General features: G+C 45.2%; 2 protein-coding genes across 14 annotated transcripts in view; both read left to right on the top strand.

Annotated features, from left to right (window-relative positions):
- Window positions 1-157: 157 nt before the first annotated feature.
- On the top strand, window positions 158-4,623 carry LOC310693069 (uncharacterized protein). The gene is made up of 2 exons (XM_083474734.1): window positions 158-1,132; window positions 2,355-4,623. The coding sequence occupies exon 2, from the start codon at window positions 2,386-2,388 to the stop codon at window positions 3,448-3,450; it is 1,065 nt and encodes a 354-aa protein (XP_083330860.1). The 5' UTR covers window positions 158-1,132; window positions 2,355-2,385; the 3' UTR covers window positions 3,451-4,623.
- Window positions 4,624-12,645: 8,022 nt separating this feature from the next.
- Window positions 12,646-19,982, top strand: part of LOC310692742 (RCC1 and BTB domain-containing protein 2) — a 29,325-nt gene continuing 21,988 nt past the window's right edge. For 5 of the 13 annotated variants that reach the window (XR_014518881.1, XR_014518882.1, XR_014518883.1 and 2 more), the window contains exons 1-5: window positions 13,704-14,368; window positions 15,907-16,032; window positions 16,346-16,496; window positions 18,585-18,751; window positions 19,785-19,943. Coding sequence is in view for 4 of the 13 variants with exons in the window: in XM_083473925.1 (XP_083330051.1) it covers window positions 15,907-16,032; window positions 16,346-16,496; window positions 18,585-18,751; window positions 19,785-19,943 (603 nt within the window). In the remaining 9 variants the exon portion in view is untranslated. Of the gene's footprint in view, window positions 12,766-13,053; window positions 13,096-13,204; window positions 13,516-13,703; window positions 14,369-15,906; window positions 16,033-16,345; window positions 16,497-17,467; window positions 17,568-18,584; window positions 18,752-19,784; window positions 19,944-19,982 lie in introns of those variants that run through there. The other 8 variants (XR_014518878.1, XM_083473922.1, XR_014518875.1 and 5 more) reach the window with 7 other exon arrangements.

Genomic DNA, 19,982 nt, shown 5'->3' on the forward strand with positions numbered 1-19,982 from the left:
CCTCCCACCACCAATGATTTTTTTGTGGGTGCTTGGGTCCCCTGGAGATGGCGTGCCTGTAATGACCACTCCCAACGGCTACATGTAGATATTAAATAAGATAGTCCCCTGCAGCACCCCACATCAGAGGAGCCAGGGGCTGAAAGGCACTCTCCCCATGGGACTGGCTGCACTCAGTCATGAAGGTAGGCTTGGAACCACTCTAATACGGTGCCCCAGTCCCCATTTCCTAGAGGCAGACCAGGAGGAAGCCCTTGTTGATGGTATCAAATGCCGGTGAGAGATCAAGGGGCAGGAGCAAAGATCCCTGCCATGTCCTGCTCCCTGCAAAGGGTTAGGGCCTTGGCAACACTGGATTGTGTCGTCTTTCTATTCACAGAGTTATGAAGGAGGACTCCTCCTCATCCTTCATATACAACACAAGGCAGTCCCTGTTCATAGGTTCACTTTCTAAGAGGCAATATTGAAAAGAGTTGGGGGGGAGACACAAACAGACAGAAATGCTTACAAGCAGTATTGCTAACATCCTGTCTTATGTGGCATCCTATTACTTCTGTGTAGCCCAAGATTAAATATTTGAGTCCTGCATCCCACCTGCAAAGCATGAATAGTATAAGCAAAGATACATCTGCGAGAACAAAAACCCTCAATTTAAGCCCACGTGCAATTCTTTGCTATCTCAGAAACTGTAGCTTATACAAATTTAACAGCTAACCTTTTGCATCAATATACCCACTTGAGTAACTACAAAGAGTCGCAGCCAAGAATCCCCAGTACATATGCCAATATATGTTTGCAGGTTCACCTCTTATTTTTCTGTACTCCAGTTCCTTAAGTTAGATGTCACACTAAGGTTTGACCCAAATGTGCCTCTTTATACACATTTCAGATCTCAACACTCTTCCAAAGTGACTGCAGCTATAAGCAGGTGGCCAGCATAATTTTGCAACTGCTTCCATTATTCATGCTTTCTCGCTCCCTATCCTTCTGCCTTGCATGTAGCTTTCAACCTGTCTCTCTCAGCACATTGACAGCCAACCCTTTCATCTCCGTACTTTTCCATCTGCCACTATCCATGCCCAAAGGACATTTGAAGGAGGAACCCTGGCAAGAGCACTGGGCTGCCGCAAAGGTAAGGATGATCTGAGTGAATGTTGCCGAAAGGCACATACAGGCAATTAGATAAAAACACACACATGATTGTTCCTTCAGATAACAGATCTTTTCACCTGTGCTGGTGCAGTTAGTAGTTACTAAAACATTTTAAAGAATCGACATACATATTTGTTTCTGCTTTGTGAAGAGTTTCTTGTGTTCAACATGGATATTATGGTTTTGGCCAACCGGGAAATATTTCGACTTTTAAGGACACTTGCAGACATTACTGCAACTACTGTCTACTCTCACTGAGTTTTATATAGTAAGAAACACATGCCTAAAGAACTTGCCATTTTATTACATTCCTCCCTCTCCTGCCACTCTCAGGTGGGCTCTGTGGTCTTGGCAGTGACAGCGCTCATTTTCTAAAGTTGACCGCAGATATATTAAATTTATTTTGAAGCAGCTGTCAGTACCAAAGTATCACGTCTAGCCATGTAAAAGGGTGGCATTACAATCTGCAGTAGCATGGTTGCTGCTTTTATTGTTGTTGTAAATAAGAGAGTGCACCAAAAGGGTATTCTACAGTTGAAAGGGTACATGGAGCTATTGCTTTCACAGAAGGTATAAAACAAACATATATGTCACTTTTTCTAAAGAACTGGAGCAATGAGAGTTTGGGAAATCAGATGAGAATCCGAGAAGAGAGCTGGTAACTGGACTTAAAGAGTCAGGCAGGGTCGTGGCTGAAGCTCTAGTGTGTGTACAAACTAGAAAGCCAACTTTTTCTCACTTGAGTCATTCCTAAACTAAGTTTTCAAGGTTAATCATTCATTTGTGTTTCTATCATATCTCCAGCCCCATCGTTCTACCCAGACTCTGAGGTCCAGCACCGAGGGCCTTCTGGCAGTTCCCTCACTGCGAGAAGCCAAGTTACAGGGAACCAGGCAGAGGGCCTTCTCGGTAGTGGCACCTTCCTTGTGGTACGCCCTCCCACCAGATGTCAAAGAGAACAACAACTACCAGACTTTTAGAAGACATCTGAAGGCAGCCCTGTTTAGGGAAGCTTTTAATGTTTGATGTATTACAGTATTTTAATATTTTTTTGGAAGCCGCCCAGAGTGGCTGGGGAAGCCCAGCCAGATGGGCAGGGTATAAAATCATCATCATCATCATCATCATCATCATCATATACCAAAAATTATAGGTATTTTTCTAAACTGTTCTTTAAAAAAAATACTTCTGTTGTACATCAGGAACTAAAGAACATACAGAACAAGACTGAAGATGTATTTTCACTACTTAATCTGCCTCTGGATTCCCCTCTCCTTTAGTGTCTCTGAGACCCATAACCCATGCCATAAAATCTGCTTCTGCACAGAAGGGGCAATGTTTGTGAACTGTTCAGGAGTCACTGTCAGCTCCGATCTCATTTTCCCTCCGGAGACAGAGCACTTGGATCTGTCAAACAGTCAGCTGCATTCTGTTCCAAGCAAAGGTCTCAGATCCCTGTGGAAGTTACGGGTTCTCCTTCTGAGTGACAACTACATCAGGAGAGTTGAAGAGAGAGCATTCATCTCCCTGGAGAGACTCCATAAGCTTGATATTGGTAGAAATGAGATCTCCTTTCTTGGAAACAGTTTTTCATTGGGTCTCGTTACTCTCTACGAACTCACGTTGGCCTACAATAGGCTGCAGGAGCTACAGTACAAGAACTTCAAGCACTTCGAAAGTCTTCAGAAGCTCAATTTGCAAAATAATAATATATCATTGATAGAAACGGGTGCGTTTCGCAGTCTCACCTGCTTGAGGCAACTTTGTCTTCAGAATAATCACCTTCATAACCTCAACCATGGAGATTTTTCTATGCTGCAACACTTAGAAGTTTTGAACTTGGAGGGCAACAGAATCAAAACCATTGGCCCTGGAGTCTTTACTTCTTTAAGCAGCCTCACAATACTTAACCTGGTGCACAACCAAATTGAACATATTCGATTCAAGACTTTATTATCTCTCCAGACCTCTGGAACTCACATCTTGCTGTCGGACAACCCATGGTTTTGTGACTGTGACCTTCAGAGGGTTTTTGCTAAACTGCACAGTGTCAGAAGGCTGATCCTAGATGACTATCACAACGTGACATGCATGGAGCCCCATATCCTGAGAAACCGTCCTCTGTCATCTGTGGACACCCAGCTGTGCATTGCAGAGACAGTGACGGTTCTTGTCATAACTTTCACAGTCTTTGTTACTGTGGTAGCTGCCATTGTCATGGCTGAAAGGAACAGAAAGAAGAGGACAGGCAAGCACTGGAGTGAGGACAGCAAAGTCTCCTATGATGCTCATAACTGAAGCAGCACATCTTGAGAGAACCTTTTCATCTACTTAAGAGTTATGAGATTTAGTAAATCCCTTCAGATTTTGCATTCTCTCTTTCCTTTCAAGACGTTTTTAATTATTATTTCCAAAGCATAGTTCACCATTACAAGGAGCGGAAAATGTAGGTATGTAGCTATGAATGTCTACTATAACAGAGAAAACTGCTGTAGCAATTCCAGGCTACTATATAAAAATGAAAGTGTGCTAATTATATTTGGTCCCGTCCTGCTTCCTCCATTGGAAGAATGACCCTCGGGGTCCCTTCCATCTCTACAATTCTATGATTCTGGACTACTTTCCGTAACAGAAGGTGGGCCTAGAGAAACCAGGCGTATTGAACTAGATGCGTTAAATCTCTTCCCTTAAAGAGACTTTTCCAGTGCCTGGCGTATGTTATTCTCATGGATGCTAGCATATTTTACATTACCTCTTGGTTACAGATGGAGGAGAATTCTGCTTGATTTGCATTTTTAAGCAAAGGAATCCAATTCAAACGTCCTGATTACAGTACAGTCCAGATTCAGATTTCACACCTCCTTCAATTTTTCTTGGCATTAAAAATTACCCAAATGCATTAACATGTGTATTTTAAGATAAATACAGGTACATTTTTAAAAATATATTTTATATATATTTTTCCACAATACAGTAACAACACAATATAACATCATATGATGACTAAGTTGCCTCCAGAGCCATCAATTATTAATGTCCTAGATTTATTTAGGACGTGTAATTTAGCTATATTTTATCCCACAAATATCTGGCAGAGTTAAACTGGAGTCTTGATTATCTGCATAGACGATAAAGCAGAACCATGGTTTGTGAAACTTATCTTTTTTTTGTCCTCTTTGTGCTTTCAGTTGAGCAGTCATCTTTTCCATGAGGGAAATTCATCATGTTGAGGAACAGATCAGTAGAACCATTTGTGTGCTGAGGCTCTTCCAGTAGAAATTATATGTACACGCAGATTAAATACTTACTTAAAAGTTGTGCAGTTCTGATTTATATATATTTGAATAGTAATTTTCACACAGTTTAAAATGAAACACTGTAGCTTAAAGTGGAAATGAGATGGGATTGTGAGATGAACAAGCACGAGGGATTTGGGAGCACATTAGTATTTAATGCCGTTAATAACTTAGGCCCCAACAGCGGCGTAGCGTGGGTTATCAGCACCCGGGGCAAGGCAAGTAATTTGCGCCCCCTAACCCGGGGCAAGGCAATTAATTTGCGCCCCCTAACCCGGGGCAAGGCAATTAATTTGCGCCCCCTAACCCGGGGCAAGGCAATTAATTTGCGCCCCCTAACCCGGGGCAAGGCAATTAATTTGCGCCCCCTAACCCGGGGCAAGGCAAGTACAGTAATTTACTCTCCCAAGCAGCAGCAGCGAGGCTTCTCTTTCCCCTGCGCTCTCCTGGAGCTGCCTCTTTTCTTTCCTTTTTCCCCTTTCTCCAAGGCTTTTCGCTTTCTCTCCTTAATTGATTCCTCCTCCACACCGCAGCGTTTCCTGGCTGCTCCCCCCCCCTTCCCCTCTCTCTCTTCCTCGCTCTGCTTGCCCTGCCCTGCCCTGCCTGAGGGCGCCCTGAGGAGACTCCGCTCTCCTTTTTGACCAGGCGAGGTGGAAAAGTCTCTTCCCGCCCCCTCGCCAGACTCCCTGCTCCGCTCGGCTCACTACCCAGGCGGCCAGTAGAGAGAGAGCCGCAATTACCATAAAGCTCCTCTCCCTCCGCTTCGCCAAGCTGTCAAAGCCCGGCAGCAGCGGCAACGGCAGCAGCAGGCGCAGCCAGACCCCCGCCAGCCAGCCCGCCCGCCCGCCAGCCCGCCCAGCTTCCTCTCCTTTTTTTGCCCGCGGCAGAAGGCTTCGCTCTCCCCCTTCCGCGACCTCCTCGCCAAGCCGAGTGAGCGCGGGCTCCCTAACCCGTGGATTTTAGTAGGGGCAGAGAGCTGCTAGTGCGAGCGCGCCCCCCGCCCATGTTGCGCCCGGTGCGGCCGGCACCCCTGGCACCCCCCACGCTACGCCACTGGGCCCCAAATATTTGAAAAACAGCCTCCTTCCCTACTGGCCTTCTTGCATGCTAAAGATCAGCAGATCAACCCTCTCTTTGTAGCTCTGCCACCCTTGGAAGTGCAGAGAATGGGGGTCCTTTCTTTGCGGCAGCCCCTAAATTATGGGACTCCATCCCCCCAGAAATGCGCCTGGCACCTGAGCTTTTGCCACATGCTGAAGACAGACCTCTTCATCTTAGCCTTTGACAGTTAAGGCATTTTGTTTGGTGGGACCCAGTGTAACGTAATTGTGATGGCCTGGGAATCCGATTCAGAGGGTGAACCGGAGGAATCCCAGCCTGCACAGGAGTCCCCGCCTCCAGGGCCGGCTGAACTGGGGCAAGGCCTAGATGCTGAGGAGCCTGCACCTGTGCCAGATCCTCAGGAGCAGGCACCAGGTGAAACCATTCTGGCCCCAGAGGTGCTGGAGGACTCAGTGGCTACAGGTGAGCCTCCCCCGAGGCCCAGTAACCCTTCGGCCTCTCCTGAACTGCAGAGGCTTAGGGCAGAGAGGCGAAGGGAACTGGTCTCTCCCAGGAGGAGTGCTCGCCTTAAGGCCAGGAGAGGCGGGGCTCCTGGGGGCCGGGACCGCCCCCAGCCTTAGAAGAAGATAAAGGCCAGGCAGCCCGGTCCCAGGTTGCGGGAGCAACGTCGTCATTGAAGAGCTGTTTCGGCCAGCATCCAGTCCTGTTCCTCCAGTGTTCCTGTTCCCCGCCCGGCTTTCTGCTTCTGATCTTTGAGTGTTCCTGTCCCCGCCCGGCTCCCTGTTTCGGACCTCACCTCGCACTTTGTGGACTATCTCCAGGCTAGTGACTTAGGACTGAACTTGGACTACGGTAACAGTAACCTTCCCCCCGGGCGACCAGCACAGTAATGTTCATCAAGTGTTGGACTAGGAGCTGGGAGCGCAAGTTTTGAATCCCCACTCAGCCATGAAGCTCACTGGGGGGCCTTGGACCACTCAGTCCTCATCTCTTAGCCTAAACTACCCCACAGGGTTGCTGTAAGGGTGAAATGGGGAGGAGCCTGTCGCGTATTCCACGCGGCGTTTCCAGCAAAGCACTAAGAGTACCAGGTTTTTCAGTGCAGTCCTTTTTAATGTGAGCTATTTACAAGCATTACAAAAGAAACAGTCCATACAGAGTACTTACAAACGAATACTCTCCACCACAGCACCACCACACTACAGCACAACCACCACACACCCTGTTAAACAGGCTTTCCTTTTTAAAACAGGTGATAGCCAATTACACTAATCACACTCCTGCTGAGTCACTCTGACCCAGCAGCGTATTGCATCATCCTGTTGAAGCCTGCAGACTTATCCAGTATCCTGCGAATCCCAACACTCCTCCTTAAGTCAAAGGCTTGAGACCCAATAATTCTCTTAAGTCTCGAAATTTAGGAGCATCCAAACATTTTGTATACAAATCTGCCACATTACATTTTGTGTTACAGTGCTGTACCTTTAACACATTTCTTTCCAAAGCATTTTTCACATTTCCGTATCTTATCGCAATATGTTTACTTTTGCTTTTAAAGTTCTGTTGGTTAGCAAGCTGTTGTGCAGCCATGTTGTCACTTAGCACAGTGATTGGCATTTCAGAAGGTATTCCAAGCTCTTTTGTTAGGCAAGCAAACCACTCTATTTGTGATACACATTCGCTTATGGCTGAGTACTCTGCTTCACAAGTACTTGTGGCAACAAATGTTTGTTTCTGGGATTTCCACTGAACCAGGGCATTTCCAATATATATGGCATAGCCAGTGGTAGACTTTCCATTTTCTCTGTCCCCCCAGCTGGCATCAGCGTATGCATACACTTGCTGATCATGTCCTGTATCCAGCACCAGTTTGTAATCTTTTGTGCCTTTCAGATACCTTAGGATTCTTTTAAGTGCTACCCAATCTCTCTGAGCCGGGTCTGCACTTCTTTGGCTTAACATGTGCACTGCCAATGTTATGTCGGGTCTTGTCCAACAACTTAAATATAACAGAGAACCCAACAGAGAATGAAACGCTGCTGCATTCTCACATTTTTGCCCTTCTGGTTCATTTTTGTACTGGGTAGTTATGGGAGTGTCAACCTCATTTGCCCTCTCCATTCCATATGTCTTCAGTAATTTTTCAATTTTTTCCTTCTGACTCAGAGAGTAAACGCCCTCTTCATTTCTCTGAACCTCTACTCCTAAGTAATTCTGAATCTCTCCCAAATACTTCAGCTTGTATTTGTTACCTAGGCTGTTTATAAACCAAGACACTTGCTTTTGTGCAGTTGTTATCAGACAGATATCATCAACATACAAAAGTAAATAACAAACACTTCCTTGCACCATTGCTGAATATAAACAGGAATCAGCCAGGCTTTGTTTGAATCCCATCTTTTTCAAAGTTGTGTCTATGCATTCATGCCATAGACGTGCACTTTGGTGTAAACCGTATAGTGCCCTTTGCAGCTTTAACACCATACTGTCTTTTTCTAGCTCATAACCTGGTATTTGCTGTAAATATACCTCGGCGTCAATAGGAGCATTTAAATATGCTGAGGCAACATCAAAATGATTAACTTTTAACCCTCTCAGACTTGCCATTGCTAAAACTGATTTTACTGTTTCAGCCTTTGCTGTTGGGGCAAACACTTCATCATAATGTATCATTTTCCTCTGTGTAAAGCCCCGTGCAACCAACCTGGCTTTCCTCTGACAACTTCCATCAGCCAGCTTTTTCACTTTAAAAACCCACTTACAGCTTATGGGCTTTTTACCTTTAGGCAATTCTGTAGGTACAAACACATTGTTGTTTAGCAGAGAGTTATACTCTGCCTGCATTGCCTTTAACCACGCCTCTTTCTCTAGAGTAGGTAACTCTTGCACTTCTTCAAAGTTTTCTGGTTCAGTTACACAAACCTGGTTTATGGTGGCTGGGAACCCATAACGGTCTGGAGGTTGACCTTTATTACTTCTTGCAGACCTCCTTGGTTCATTAATCTCACCCCCTGGGCTACCTTCAGGACTGCTTTTGGGGTGGATTGACTCTGTAGATCTACCTCCTCCTGTCCCTGTTGCACTTTCTTCTCTCCCCTGCTCCATGCTAGCAGCTGGAGAAAAATGCTCAACCTTTACCTCCTCCCTTTCAGTTTCTCTGGGAGAGCTGCCAATTCTTAGCTTTGTTTCAACTGCCTTATCAGGTATGCTCGGCAGTAAAACTTTTTCTGGCAGCAGGTTTGCATGTATCTTGGGCCAATTTCTTTGCTCATTAAAGCTGGCTGATCTACTATAACTCAAAAGGTTTTTATCATCTTCAAACCTGTAGGCTTTCGTACCACTTTCATACCCAAGAAATAGCAACTGCTGTGCCCTTTTCCCACCTTTTCTTCGGTTTTTCACAGGTATGTCAACCCATGCCTTTGTCCCAAAGATTCTTAAATGTTGCAAACTGGGACTTTTGTTATAGAGAATTTTATAGGGTATGTCATCTAGTACCCTTGACCACAAGCGATTCCCAATATAATTCGCGGTCTTAATACTTTCAGCCCAGTACTTAATTGGAAGATTTGCATCTGCTAACAATGCTTTCATTTGTGTCTGCAAGACACCTCCTCTACGCTCTGCTACCCCGTTCTCCTGAGGCGTGGCCACATTGGTAAGCCTATGTTTAATCCCTTGGGAACGCAACCAGTTTCTTAGGGAGCTTGCCATAAACTCCCCTCCCCTGTCTGACTGAATAGAGGACACCTTTTCACCAAGTTGCCTTTCTACCCTTCTTACCCAGAACTTCAAGGTTTGGGCAACGTCAGACTTTTGCTTTAACGGATAGACCCAGCCAAATCTAGAAAAATCATCCACTAGGATTAAACAATACTTGTTGTGGGAGACACTAGGTGGAAAAGGACCAGTTACATCAGCATGAATCAACTCCAGTGGTTTTTTGGTTTCTCTCTGGCTTGCTCTTGCTACTGGGCAAGCCCTGCTTTTAACCTCCTTGCAGATATTGCAGTCTAAGTAATTATCACAACTTTTTATGTTTTTCATCCCCCCACACAACTCCAATGTTTTGTTTAGCACCTTATAGCTAGCATGAGCCAGACGCCTGTGCAGGAGATGAATACACATATCATGGGTCGGGACATTTTGCACATTCGCAACCTTAGACTCACACTGCAGTACATACATATTAGTTCTAAGGTTAGCATTTGCCAACACTGCCCCATTTTGCTTTATCTGGCACTGATCTCCCACAAAGTTTACTTCAAAGCCTGCTTTTGCCAAGTCAGGAATGCTCAGGAGATTGTTTTGCAAACTAGGCACACACAACACATTCCTGAATGTGTGTCCCAGCTGTGGGAACACAACCTCCCCCTCACAAACCACATTAGCTTTCTGGCCCGTAGCAAGACTTACATGTTTTTTGTTTGAAGCCCTAGCATCAGTTAGGAGTCCTTTTCTTTTACAAAAGGTTTGAGAAGCTCCACTGTCCAGAACCCACAGCTCTTCATTTTCTTGACCATCTGCAGACACCCAAGCAGTAGACTCTCTCTGCTGCCTCTTGTGCTTCCGCTGTTTTTGTTGTTTTCTCGGACAGTCCCACAGCAGATGTCCACTGGACTTGCAGCAAAAACACCTTTTTACTTTGCTGACCACCGGCTGGTCTGCAGCAGCTCCTCCTGGCTGTTTCTCCGGCTCCCGACACCTCTGCTCTTCCCGGCTGTTGTTCCCTCTGGGATGCTCCAACAGCTGGGCTGAGGTCATCTTTCGCTCTGCACGCCTGTCCTCCTCTGCATACAACCGTCCGGTCACGTATTCCAGAGTCAGCTTATCAGTCTCTACAGACTCGAGGGAGTTGACCAGCATATCATAGCTGTCATCAAGGGAACTCAGGACTATAAAGACTTTGTCCTCTTCTCCCACAGGCCTCCCTCTTAAGGCTAGCTCCTGGAAACAGCCTGTTAGGAATTTTAGGTGGTTTACCAGGGAGTCCCCCGGTTTCTTCCGACACCGGTACAGTCTCCTGGTCAGTGTTATCAGTGAGCCAGCCGTCTCTCGCACATGGACAGCCTTGAGCGCATTCCACGCCTCACTTGCCGTCACCTTATCAGCTACGTAGACTAGCTGGCTGTCGTCCACTCCAAGGATGATCGTAGCCAAAGCTTTCTCATCCTTTTCAAGCTGGGCCTCTGCTAGTGCCAGCTTTTCATCGTCGTCCTCATCCCATTCAGGGGGCTGCGGTGTAGTTTCCACCACTTTCCACAGGCCCTCACGCTTGAGGAAGTGTTGCATGCGGACCGACCAGGTGCTGTAGTTCGTGGCCGTCAGCTTCTCCAGCAACACGCCAGTTCTGGACTGCTCCATCCCTGCAGCTCACCTCCAGCACCCACGGCTAGACAACTGCTACCTGTACTCTTGCGCAGCGGAAGCGTGCTGGGCCCATAACCCTGTCGCGTATTCCACGCGGCGTTTCCAGCAAAGCACTAAGAGTACCAGGTTTTTCAGTGCAGTCCTTTTTAATGTGAGCTATTTACAAGCATTACAAAAGAAACAGTCCATACAGAGTACTTACAAACGAATACTCTCCACCACAGCACCACCACACTACAGCACAACCACCACACACCCTGTTAAACAGGCTTTCCTTTTTAAAACAGGTGATAGCCAATTACACTAATCACACTCCTGCTGAGTCACTCTGACCCAGCAGCGTATTGCATCATCCTGTTGAAGCCTGCAGACTTATCCAGTATCCTGCGAATCCCAACAGAGCCGAGGGGGAGAACCATGTGCAACACCTTGAGATCCTTAGAAGATGAAGGTGGTATATAAATGTAATAAATAATAATAAAATCTCTTTGGCTGAATTTTTACTGCTCTCGTACATTTGGAATAGTTTCACGTGTTTTTTAATTGCAATAGGCTTTTCTATTTTTATGACTGGATGCTGAACTTCTGTAGACTGCTTGGTGATGGGTGGGTGAGGAATATTACAAATAAATAACAATAGGAAGCTAGTTCTGTACTTTTTTGGTTTAACAACAATCTGAATCAAAATGCCACTAATTAACCAGTTTCAGGGCACAATTCAAAAGTATCTCATCTCGATGTCCGTACGGGGAATCATTAAGACAGTTGAGATGCAGGTGCAAGAACCGTTTTATGCCTTCAATAAATTGGTATCAAATTTCAGAGACTTTGTTTGTATTTCTACCCTTGAGCTTTTACTTTCCTTATCTAAATCCAACTACCCAACCCTGTTGCACCAACTTCAGATAGAGAGAATTTGTGAGATCTTTCCAGCGGCAGCAGATGCAAGTACAGTAATTTATGTAACAGTGTTTACTGTGCCAAGGAGGAGGACAATAAAGTGGCTTTACCAGGTCTTGACTGCTTTCTTTTCCTACAACCTTCATCTAATGGGAGTTGCCATTTATTCAAAAACAGGTCAGGGGTATGGAAAATTCCAGACCTTTTGGCCTTTTCTTCCTCCTACACATGTATAGAAATGATTTTCACCTATTCTCTACCTTCCATTGAAGCTGAACTTTCCTGCCAATAACATCCGAGTCACTATCCAGTGACATTGATTTGCGAATTTTACTTAGAAAATGAACCAAAGAGGCATGCTGGGTATAGGACTGCCAAACCACCCATAACTTAAGTCATCAATTCACTTTTATTATGGAAATTGGTATGAGGATATACTAATTATGTTTAATCCTCTAGAGACCCGTGTGTGGTTTAACAAAGTGGGGGGGGGGGAGCCGGTGTCTGTTTTTAAAATGTGGGACTAACACACATAGAGCCCCAATAGCAGGGTACAAAGTCCCATCATTAGGCTGATTAAGGAAGCCTAGGAATATGCTATTAAGTCTTATTTATTTCGTTCAGCTGCATGAAGGAAGCTGAACCCCATTTACCATTTTTTCAAAAAATAAGACCACACAGTGCAAAGTAAGTTTAACAGTCTTTACTTACAGCTTCTTAGGTCTCAAAAATGCATTTTCCTTTAAGCAACAGCAATAAATTAAAGGAGGTAAAATATTCTTAGTAATACAGCAAAGCAGCCTCAGACATGTGCTGAATTAAAATATTTAAGTTGCCAATTGTTTTGCTTAGTCCTTGGTCTCTATCCTAGAAGATGGCCACCACTTTCCCCATTTTTGGTTACTGTGCATTTTGGAATGTTTTTGTGGCTACCTTTACAAGGATGACTGTGCAATTATTTTATAATTGGTTCATAAAAAGAGAGGCTTTATTTTATAAATTTATGAGCTTCAAAGTCCTGAGGTTGAAAATCCTCTAGACATTTATTTCTGCCCTGAATTTCCAGAGTCTGGCAATTTCTTTGTGGAGGAAAGAGAATTGCAAGCCCGATCGAAGAATCTCTTCCTCTTCCTCCTCCTCCTCCTCCCCGGCTGGACCCGGGGCTCCGGGGCCGCCGGACGGAGCAGCCAGAGAGGAGCCCGGCTCCAGGGGACGCGGCGGAGGCCCAGAGCCCGGCGCAGGGAAGAGCTGCGCCGCCGCGGAAGAGCCCGGCGCCCGAGGGCGAGGCAGGCAGGCCGGGCGGCGGAGGGAGGGCGCTGAGGCGGAGGCGCACGGTGGACTCAGGCGGGCGCCGGAGCCCTGAGGTGCGGGTGGTCCCTCTGCCGGGCGGGGCTGCGCGCAAACTGCGCCCGGGACGAGGCCTCCCTTGTCCGCGGCGCCTTCCTTCCGGCGCCCCCGAAAACGGCCCGTCCCCCCCGGGCGCAGGAGCAGGCCGAGAAGAGTCCCACCCGCAGAAAGCCCTCGATGGATGCCGCTCTTGGAAGCCGGCCAGGCGCTCAGCTCCGCGGGGAAAGGCGGCCGGAGGCGCCGCGCCAGACCAGCCCGCTCCCCCGGCTCTGGGCTCGGCGTGCGGGCGGGATTCAGGCGGGGGGGGGGAGCAGGAAAAGCGCCCCTCGGCTGGGGAGAACCAGGCTGCCTTCCCAGGGAGCCCCCGCCGGCAACAAGCTCTCCAGATGTTATGGGGGGGGAAGGTCAAGGCCCCCTGGACGCTTAAGTCCAGTCCGAGGCGACGCTGGCTTCCAGGCCCAGGCGGCCGGCGCTGGTCCACAGACCGCTTTCCCAGGTGGCCAGCAGGACTTCTGGCCTGGATCAGATACAAAAGAAAAGAAGAGAATTTCAGCCGCTGCCTTGGCTGTCCATAAGGCACAGAGTCAGAGCATAACTAGATTTCTGCAAGATGGTTTTGTCTATGCGCAGCAGTCAGGACAAAGAAGCTGCATCAAAAATTTTATTTGTACTATTTCATTCTTATGCAATGTTGGCATTGGTGTGTTTTATATGTGCATAAGTTTTATAAGTTGGCTTTGTAGATGAATATATTTTACCTTTTGTTTGTTCTTAGTATTGCTGGTTTGTGTCAACTGTAAGCCAGCCTGAGCTCTTGGAGATGGGCAGGATAGAGAGGAATTTTGATGGGTCAGCTCATTATGTCTATGAACATCAGAACTGTTTAAGATGTTCATGCATCTGCTGAGAGGCCTTGGTTGTGCACTAAAGAGCTACAGCCAGTTAGTTATCTGATGGTGCACAGAGCGTTCATTGAGAGAACACTGGAACATGTTTGCTGCATAAAGCCACAGTCCTGTATGGACTTTAAAAACAGCATTTCAAAAACTACGTGCACAGGGAATTGTTCACAGCTATAATGGGGAAAATGTCCCAGATGGTGGCTTTAATCTTGAGATGTTGTCAGACAGAGCTTCAGAGATTGCCCTAATCACCTCTCCCTCTTATTTTTCTAGGCTACAGAAATGGCATAGACTTTCATCTCTAAATGAGCTAAACTAAGACTTGTTGATGTTGAAAAGGTAAGATTGGTTCTTCACAGTAAAGCAGGGTGGTCCAACCCCAGACCAAGTGGACTGCAAGAGTTCTGTGACACAGAACCTGTGAGCCACAAACTGAACTGAATTAAATTTCCATATTGTAAATTAAAGTGTTTGCAATAAATAGTATTGAATATACATTATTAATATATTTAATTGAAAATATATCATTAAAACACATTTATTATATCCATTTATTACACAAAATATTATGCAAAAAATATTGTAGTGAGCCACCTCCCCGTCCTCCCCTCCTCATAGGACCACCGGTGCCACCACAGTACATGTGGCCATTACAGAAAGTCTAGAAGGGGAACCAGCAGCAGTGGCAGCTGCCCCACAGTTAACTTCACACACACGCCCCCCAGCAAGGGCGCTGTGAACAGTGTGGCCTTCAGCCCACCCCTTCCCTCATCCGACCTCAACCCCCCAACTTCCACAACAAGCACAGACCATACGTAGGGGTGACAGAGCATCAACATTTGGAGGGCCACAGATTCCCTGTCCTTGTTGTAAAGGTTACCTATTGAACTTGTGCACATTTCCTCGTGAGTAAGTCCCATTTACTTAAGGAAATCAGCCCTGAGTGCTCACTGGATGTTCTGAGTGCTCACTCGTGATTTTTGTAGGGTTGAAAATGAATGCTTTTCTCTCTGTGTGTTGACTGACATGCAATAAACAGGAGCTGGCTCCCAAGGAGTCGATTTGATGGACAAAGCAAGTACCACGATACCTCGGGTTACAAACACTTCAGGTTACAAACTCCGCTAACCGGAAGTAGTATCTCAAGTTGAGAACTTTGCCCCAGGATGAAAATGGAAATCGCGCAGCAGTGGCGCAGCGGCAACAGGAGGCCCGATTAGTGAAATTAATTAATTAGCGAAAGTTTAGAATGGTTTCGGGTTAAGAACAGACCTCCCGGAAGGAAGTTCGTAACGGAAGTTCGTAACCCAAGGTACCACTGTGTTGCTAAAGGAGAACCTACAAATCATAGTACAGTGGTACCTCGGTTGTTGAACGTAATCTGTTCCGGAAGACCATTCAACTTCCAAAATGTTCGGCAACTGAGGCGCAATGGGCGGTTGGCAAGTTCCATTGAGAAAATGGAGACACGCACCTCAGAAGCCATTCGACTTCTGAGGCGTGTTCAAGAACAGAAGCATTCACTTCCGGGTTTTCGGTGTTTGAAAACCGAAACGTTCGGCTTCTGAAGCGTTCAACAACCGAGGTAACACTGTAGCAGATACATGTATTTAAAAAAATATAAAGTGGGAGGAAGTAGTTTTAATGTGATATGTGTAGTTGGGATTAGGTTCATAATTTGCTGTCCTATTTGTTTTTCATTTGTCATTTGGTTGCCTTTTCTTAATTTATATTCACATTTATCTTTAGTGAAATGGACAGGACAGCTGTTTCAAAACAATGTAATACTTGTGGTGATTTTTTAAAAAAAAACAATATGAAAAGAAGCATTTAACCTATTTAGACTGATTTACAATATATTGTTTTTATTGGAACAGATGTTGGATGTTGGGAAATGGCCAATATTTGCTCTCCGCTCTCAAGAGGAGTTGAAGTTAATTCGCCAGGCCTGTGTATTTGGCAGTGCAGGCAATGAAGTACTTTATGCAACTGAAAATGATGAGGTAACTTTTGCAGATATAACAATTAATAACTGTTTGCCTCTACATCTTGTTTGTTTTAGCACGCATTGGATTAAGATTTCCAGGGCACAGTAAATGTTACACTAGGAGTGGATGTCAACTTGCCTTGCACAATTTTTTACTGTGCCAAAACAGTTATCCTTGCTGCAGAATTCTGATTTTCTTTAACAAAGATACAGTTCTGATTAAAATATCTGACAAAATCTTAAAAAACTGTAACTATTTTATTAAACTTTCAGTCTGAAATACTACGATAGTAAATATTTTCTGTACTAACAGTATCACTGTGTGACAGGTTTTTGCGCTTGGCACTAACTGCAGTGGTTGTTTGGGAATCGGTGACACACAGAGCAGCATTGAACCTCGAAGGTTAGATACTTTATGTGGCAAAAAACTAGCCTGCCTCAGCTATGGAAGTGGCCCCCATGTTGTTGCTGCTACCACTGGTATGTTGTGTGCTTTTCAATGTGGTTAGTCTACTCTGTTAGTCTACTTTGACAGGGATATTTAATTTTTAACTGTAAGAGAAAAGCAGTATCTACTCTTTACACTGATAAGGAAGAACATATTAAGTTTTCGATTGTGGGGTGATTATTGAGTCTAGTCCCTTATTTTTTCATGGGCATACTTGTGTTACCACCTGGATGGTCCAGATCCTGGGACTCTTATGATAATAAATGAAAATGGTCTGTGTTAATGATGTTTGCACTATTAGTGATTCAAAAGCAGATAACGAAGGAACAGTCATATTTTGCTGGTGAAGCCAAGCTCAGATTCAGAAACACCAAGGGACAACATGTAGAAACACTAAGGAAAGAGCAAGGCTTTCCTAACTCTTAGAATATATCCATGTTACACTTTCTGTGCTCTTGATTCAGTGCTCTCAAGCCTGTAAAGGCTACGGGGCCCGTTCCTCATGAACTGCAAGAAGATAAAACCTATCCATTCTGAAGGAAATCAGCCCTGAGTGCTCACTGGAAGGACAGATCCTGAAGCTTAGGCTCCAATACTTTAGCCACCTCATGAGAAGAGAAGACTCCCTGGAAAAGACCTTGATGTTGGGAAAGATGGAGGGCACAAGGAGAAGGGGACAACAGAGGATGAGATGGTTGGACAGTGTTATTGAAGCTACGAACATGAGTCTGACCAAACTGCGGGAGGCAGTGGAAGACAGGAGTGCCTGGCATGCTCTCGTCCATGGGGTCATGAAGAGTCGGACACGACTAAACAAGTAAAGCAAAGTTGAAAAGCTTTTTGTAGTTGCTGCCTCCAATCCCAGACCGAACTTGTTTCAGCAGGCCTTTCCTTGTTGATTCAGTTCTGCAAGGTTGGGTCGTAGAGAGGATGTGAATTTGGATCAATGCACTGTAGAGATAAATGGGATAGCTGATTGGGGTCTGTTTTTTGGTTTTTTTAGCAATGAGAGATTGCAACACTAAACCTAAAAGATCTGCCTCATGTGTCCCATTGCAGGATAAAGTTCCAGTAGGAGAGAATATTATACTTTGAGATGCATAGTAAGCTTGGAGATTTTACTTTGCCAAAAAGAGGAGGGGGTTATATAACTTTGTACATTCTCCTCAAGATTTAAATTGTTTCATTTGAAGGCTTGACAATATATGGAATGCTAATAGAGCACATAGTATAGTGCGAGTATAGTAAAAGCCATGGTTTTCCCAGTAGTGATGTATGGAAGTGAGAGCTGGACCATAAAGAAGGCTGATCGCCGAAGAATTGATGCTTTTGAATTATGGTGCTGGAGGAGACTCTTGAGAGTCCCATGGACTGCAAGAAGATCAAACCTATCCATTCTGAAGGAAATCAGCCCTGAGCGCTCACTGGAAGGACAGATCGTAAAGCTGAGGCTCCAATACTTTGGCCACCTCATGAGAAGAGAAGACTCCCTGGAAAAGACCCTGATGTTGGGAAAGATGGAGGGCACAAGGAGAAGGGGACGACAGAGAATGAGATGGTTGGATGGTGTTCTTGAAGCTACCAGCATGAGTTTGATCAAACTGCGGGAGGCAGTGGAGGACAGAAGTGCCTGGCGTGCTCTGGTCCATGGGGTCACGAAGAGTCGGACACGACTAAACGACTAAACAACAACAACAATAGAGCACGACCCATCCCTTTCACTTTTTCGAACCATTATTGTCTCCATTAATGCTTGCTGATGCTTGAAGTGACATTTGCCCTTAATCGTGTTCTATGTGTTGTTGTCGTTTAGTCGTGTCCGACTCTTTGTGACCCCATGGACCAGAGCACACCAAGCACTCCTGTCTTCCACTGCCTCCTGCAGTTTGGTCAAACTCATGCTGGTAGCTTTGAGAACACTATCCAACCATCTCGTCCTCTGTCATCCCCTTCTCCTTGTGCCCTCCATCTTTCCCAACATCAGGTTCTACATAGTGGTTAAATCACAGCAGAGGACAATATATGGAACAAAAAGCTTCAGCCATTGTTTATTTTTTCTCTTTAGTTGGGAAAAAGATAGCTTGTAATGTTTTCAAAGTTATCTTCTTTTTATATTGTAGAAGGAGAAGTATATACGTGGGGACATAATGCTTATAGTCAACTGGGAAATGGAACAACCAACCATGGTTTAGTTCCTTGCCAAATCTCCACCAACTTGTTAAACAAAAAAGTGATTGAAGTTGCCTGTGGCTCACATCATTCAATGGTTTTAACATCTGATGGAGAGGTAAGAAAATCTATCAGAATCTTGTTCAAGTAACTTTGGAATTTTATATCTGAAACAAAAAGGGGCAAGCACTCTGGATTGGATAAAACTGGGGTGTAAATTGTATGCTGATAGCCATCTGAAAGTTCACTGGGCTACATTGGTAGCCCTTTTAGGCTACATAACCACTGCAAAAATAATGTCTCTTTCCTTAGTTTCTGAGGTTAGACAAGGGTTGTGTGTTGTTTTTAAATGTACTATATTATATTATTGTTAATATCTGCTCTGGGAATCCCAGATATGGTGGGATACTAGCACAGATACATGAATACTCACATTGCTGTCCTAGTAATTGTTTCCACAAACAAGAGCCAATCTTATCTAGTATCAAGAAATCAAAAATGAAAGAACTCTTTTTGAGATGTAACTTCCAAATAACATTTGATTCTATTTGTTTGTTTTTGGGGTGATTTCTTCACAGACCTATCAGTGACATGAATTTTCCAGAAAATGTTGAGTCACAAAAATTTCCATTGGCCTAAATCAACTGAGATTTAATTTAGCATTTGTCTTTGACATAAGTGTAATCTTAAACATGTTTCTTGGAAGTGAGTACCATTGAATTAAGGGACACAGGTGGTGAGGTGGGTTAAACCACAGAGCCTAGGACTTGCCGATCAGAAGGTCGGTGGCTCGAATCCCCACGATGGGGTGAGCTCCCGTTGCTCGGTCCCTGCTCCTGCCCACCTAGCAGTTCAAAAGCACGTCAAAGTGCAAATAGATAAATAGGTACCACTCTGGGGGGAAGGTAAACGGTGTTTCCGTGCGCTGCTGTGGTTCGCCAGAAGTGGCTTAGTCATGCTGACCACATGACCCGGAAGCTGTACGCCGGCTCCCTTGGTCAGTAAAGTGAGATGAGCACCTCAACCCCAGAGGCGTCCACGACTGGACCTAACGGTCAGGGGTCCCTTTACCTTTACCATTGAATTAAATGGACCTGGCATTCCTCTCAATATGGGATTATAACCGTATAATATAGTTTGTTTCGTTACAGGTTTATACATGGGGCTACAACAATTCGGGGCAAGTTGGATCTGGCTCAACAGCCAACCAGCCAATTCCACGGAGAGTCACCAGCTGCTTACAAAGCAAGATTGCAATTAACATTGCTTGTGGCCAGATGTGCTCAATGGCAGTGGTAGAAAATGGGGAGGTAAGAGAATTCATCAGAATTAAAAAGGCCGTTTTTCTT

The sequence above is a fragment of the Podarcis liolepis genome, assembly GCF_965112155.1.
Source record: "Podarcis liolepis genome assembly, chromosome: 1".
NCBI classification, from domain to species: domain Eukaryota; kingdom Metazoa; phylum Chordata; class Lepidosauria; order Squamata; family Lacertidae; genus Podarcis; species Podarcis liolepis.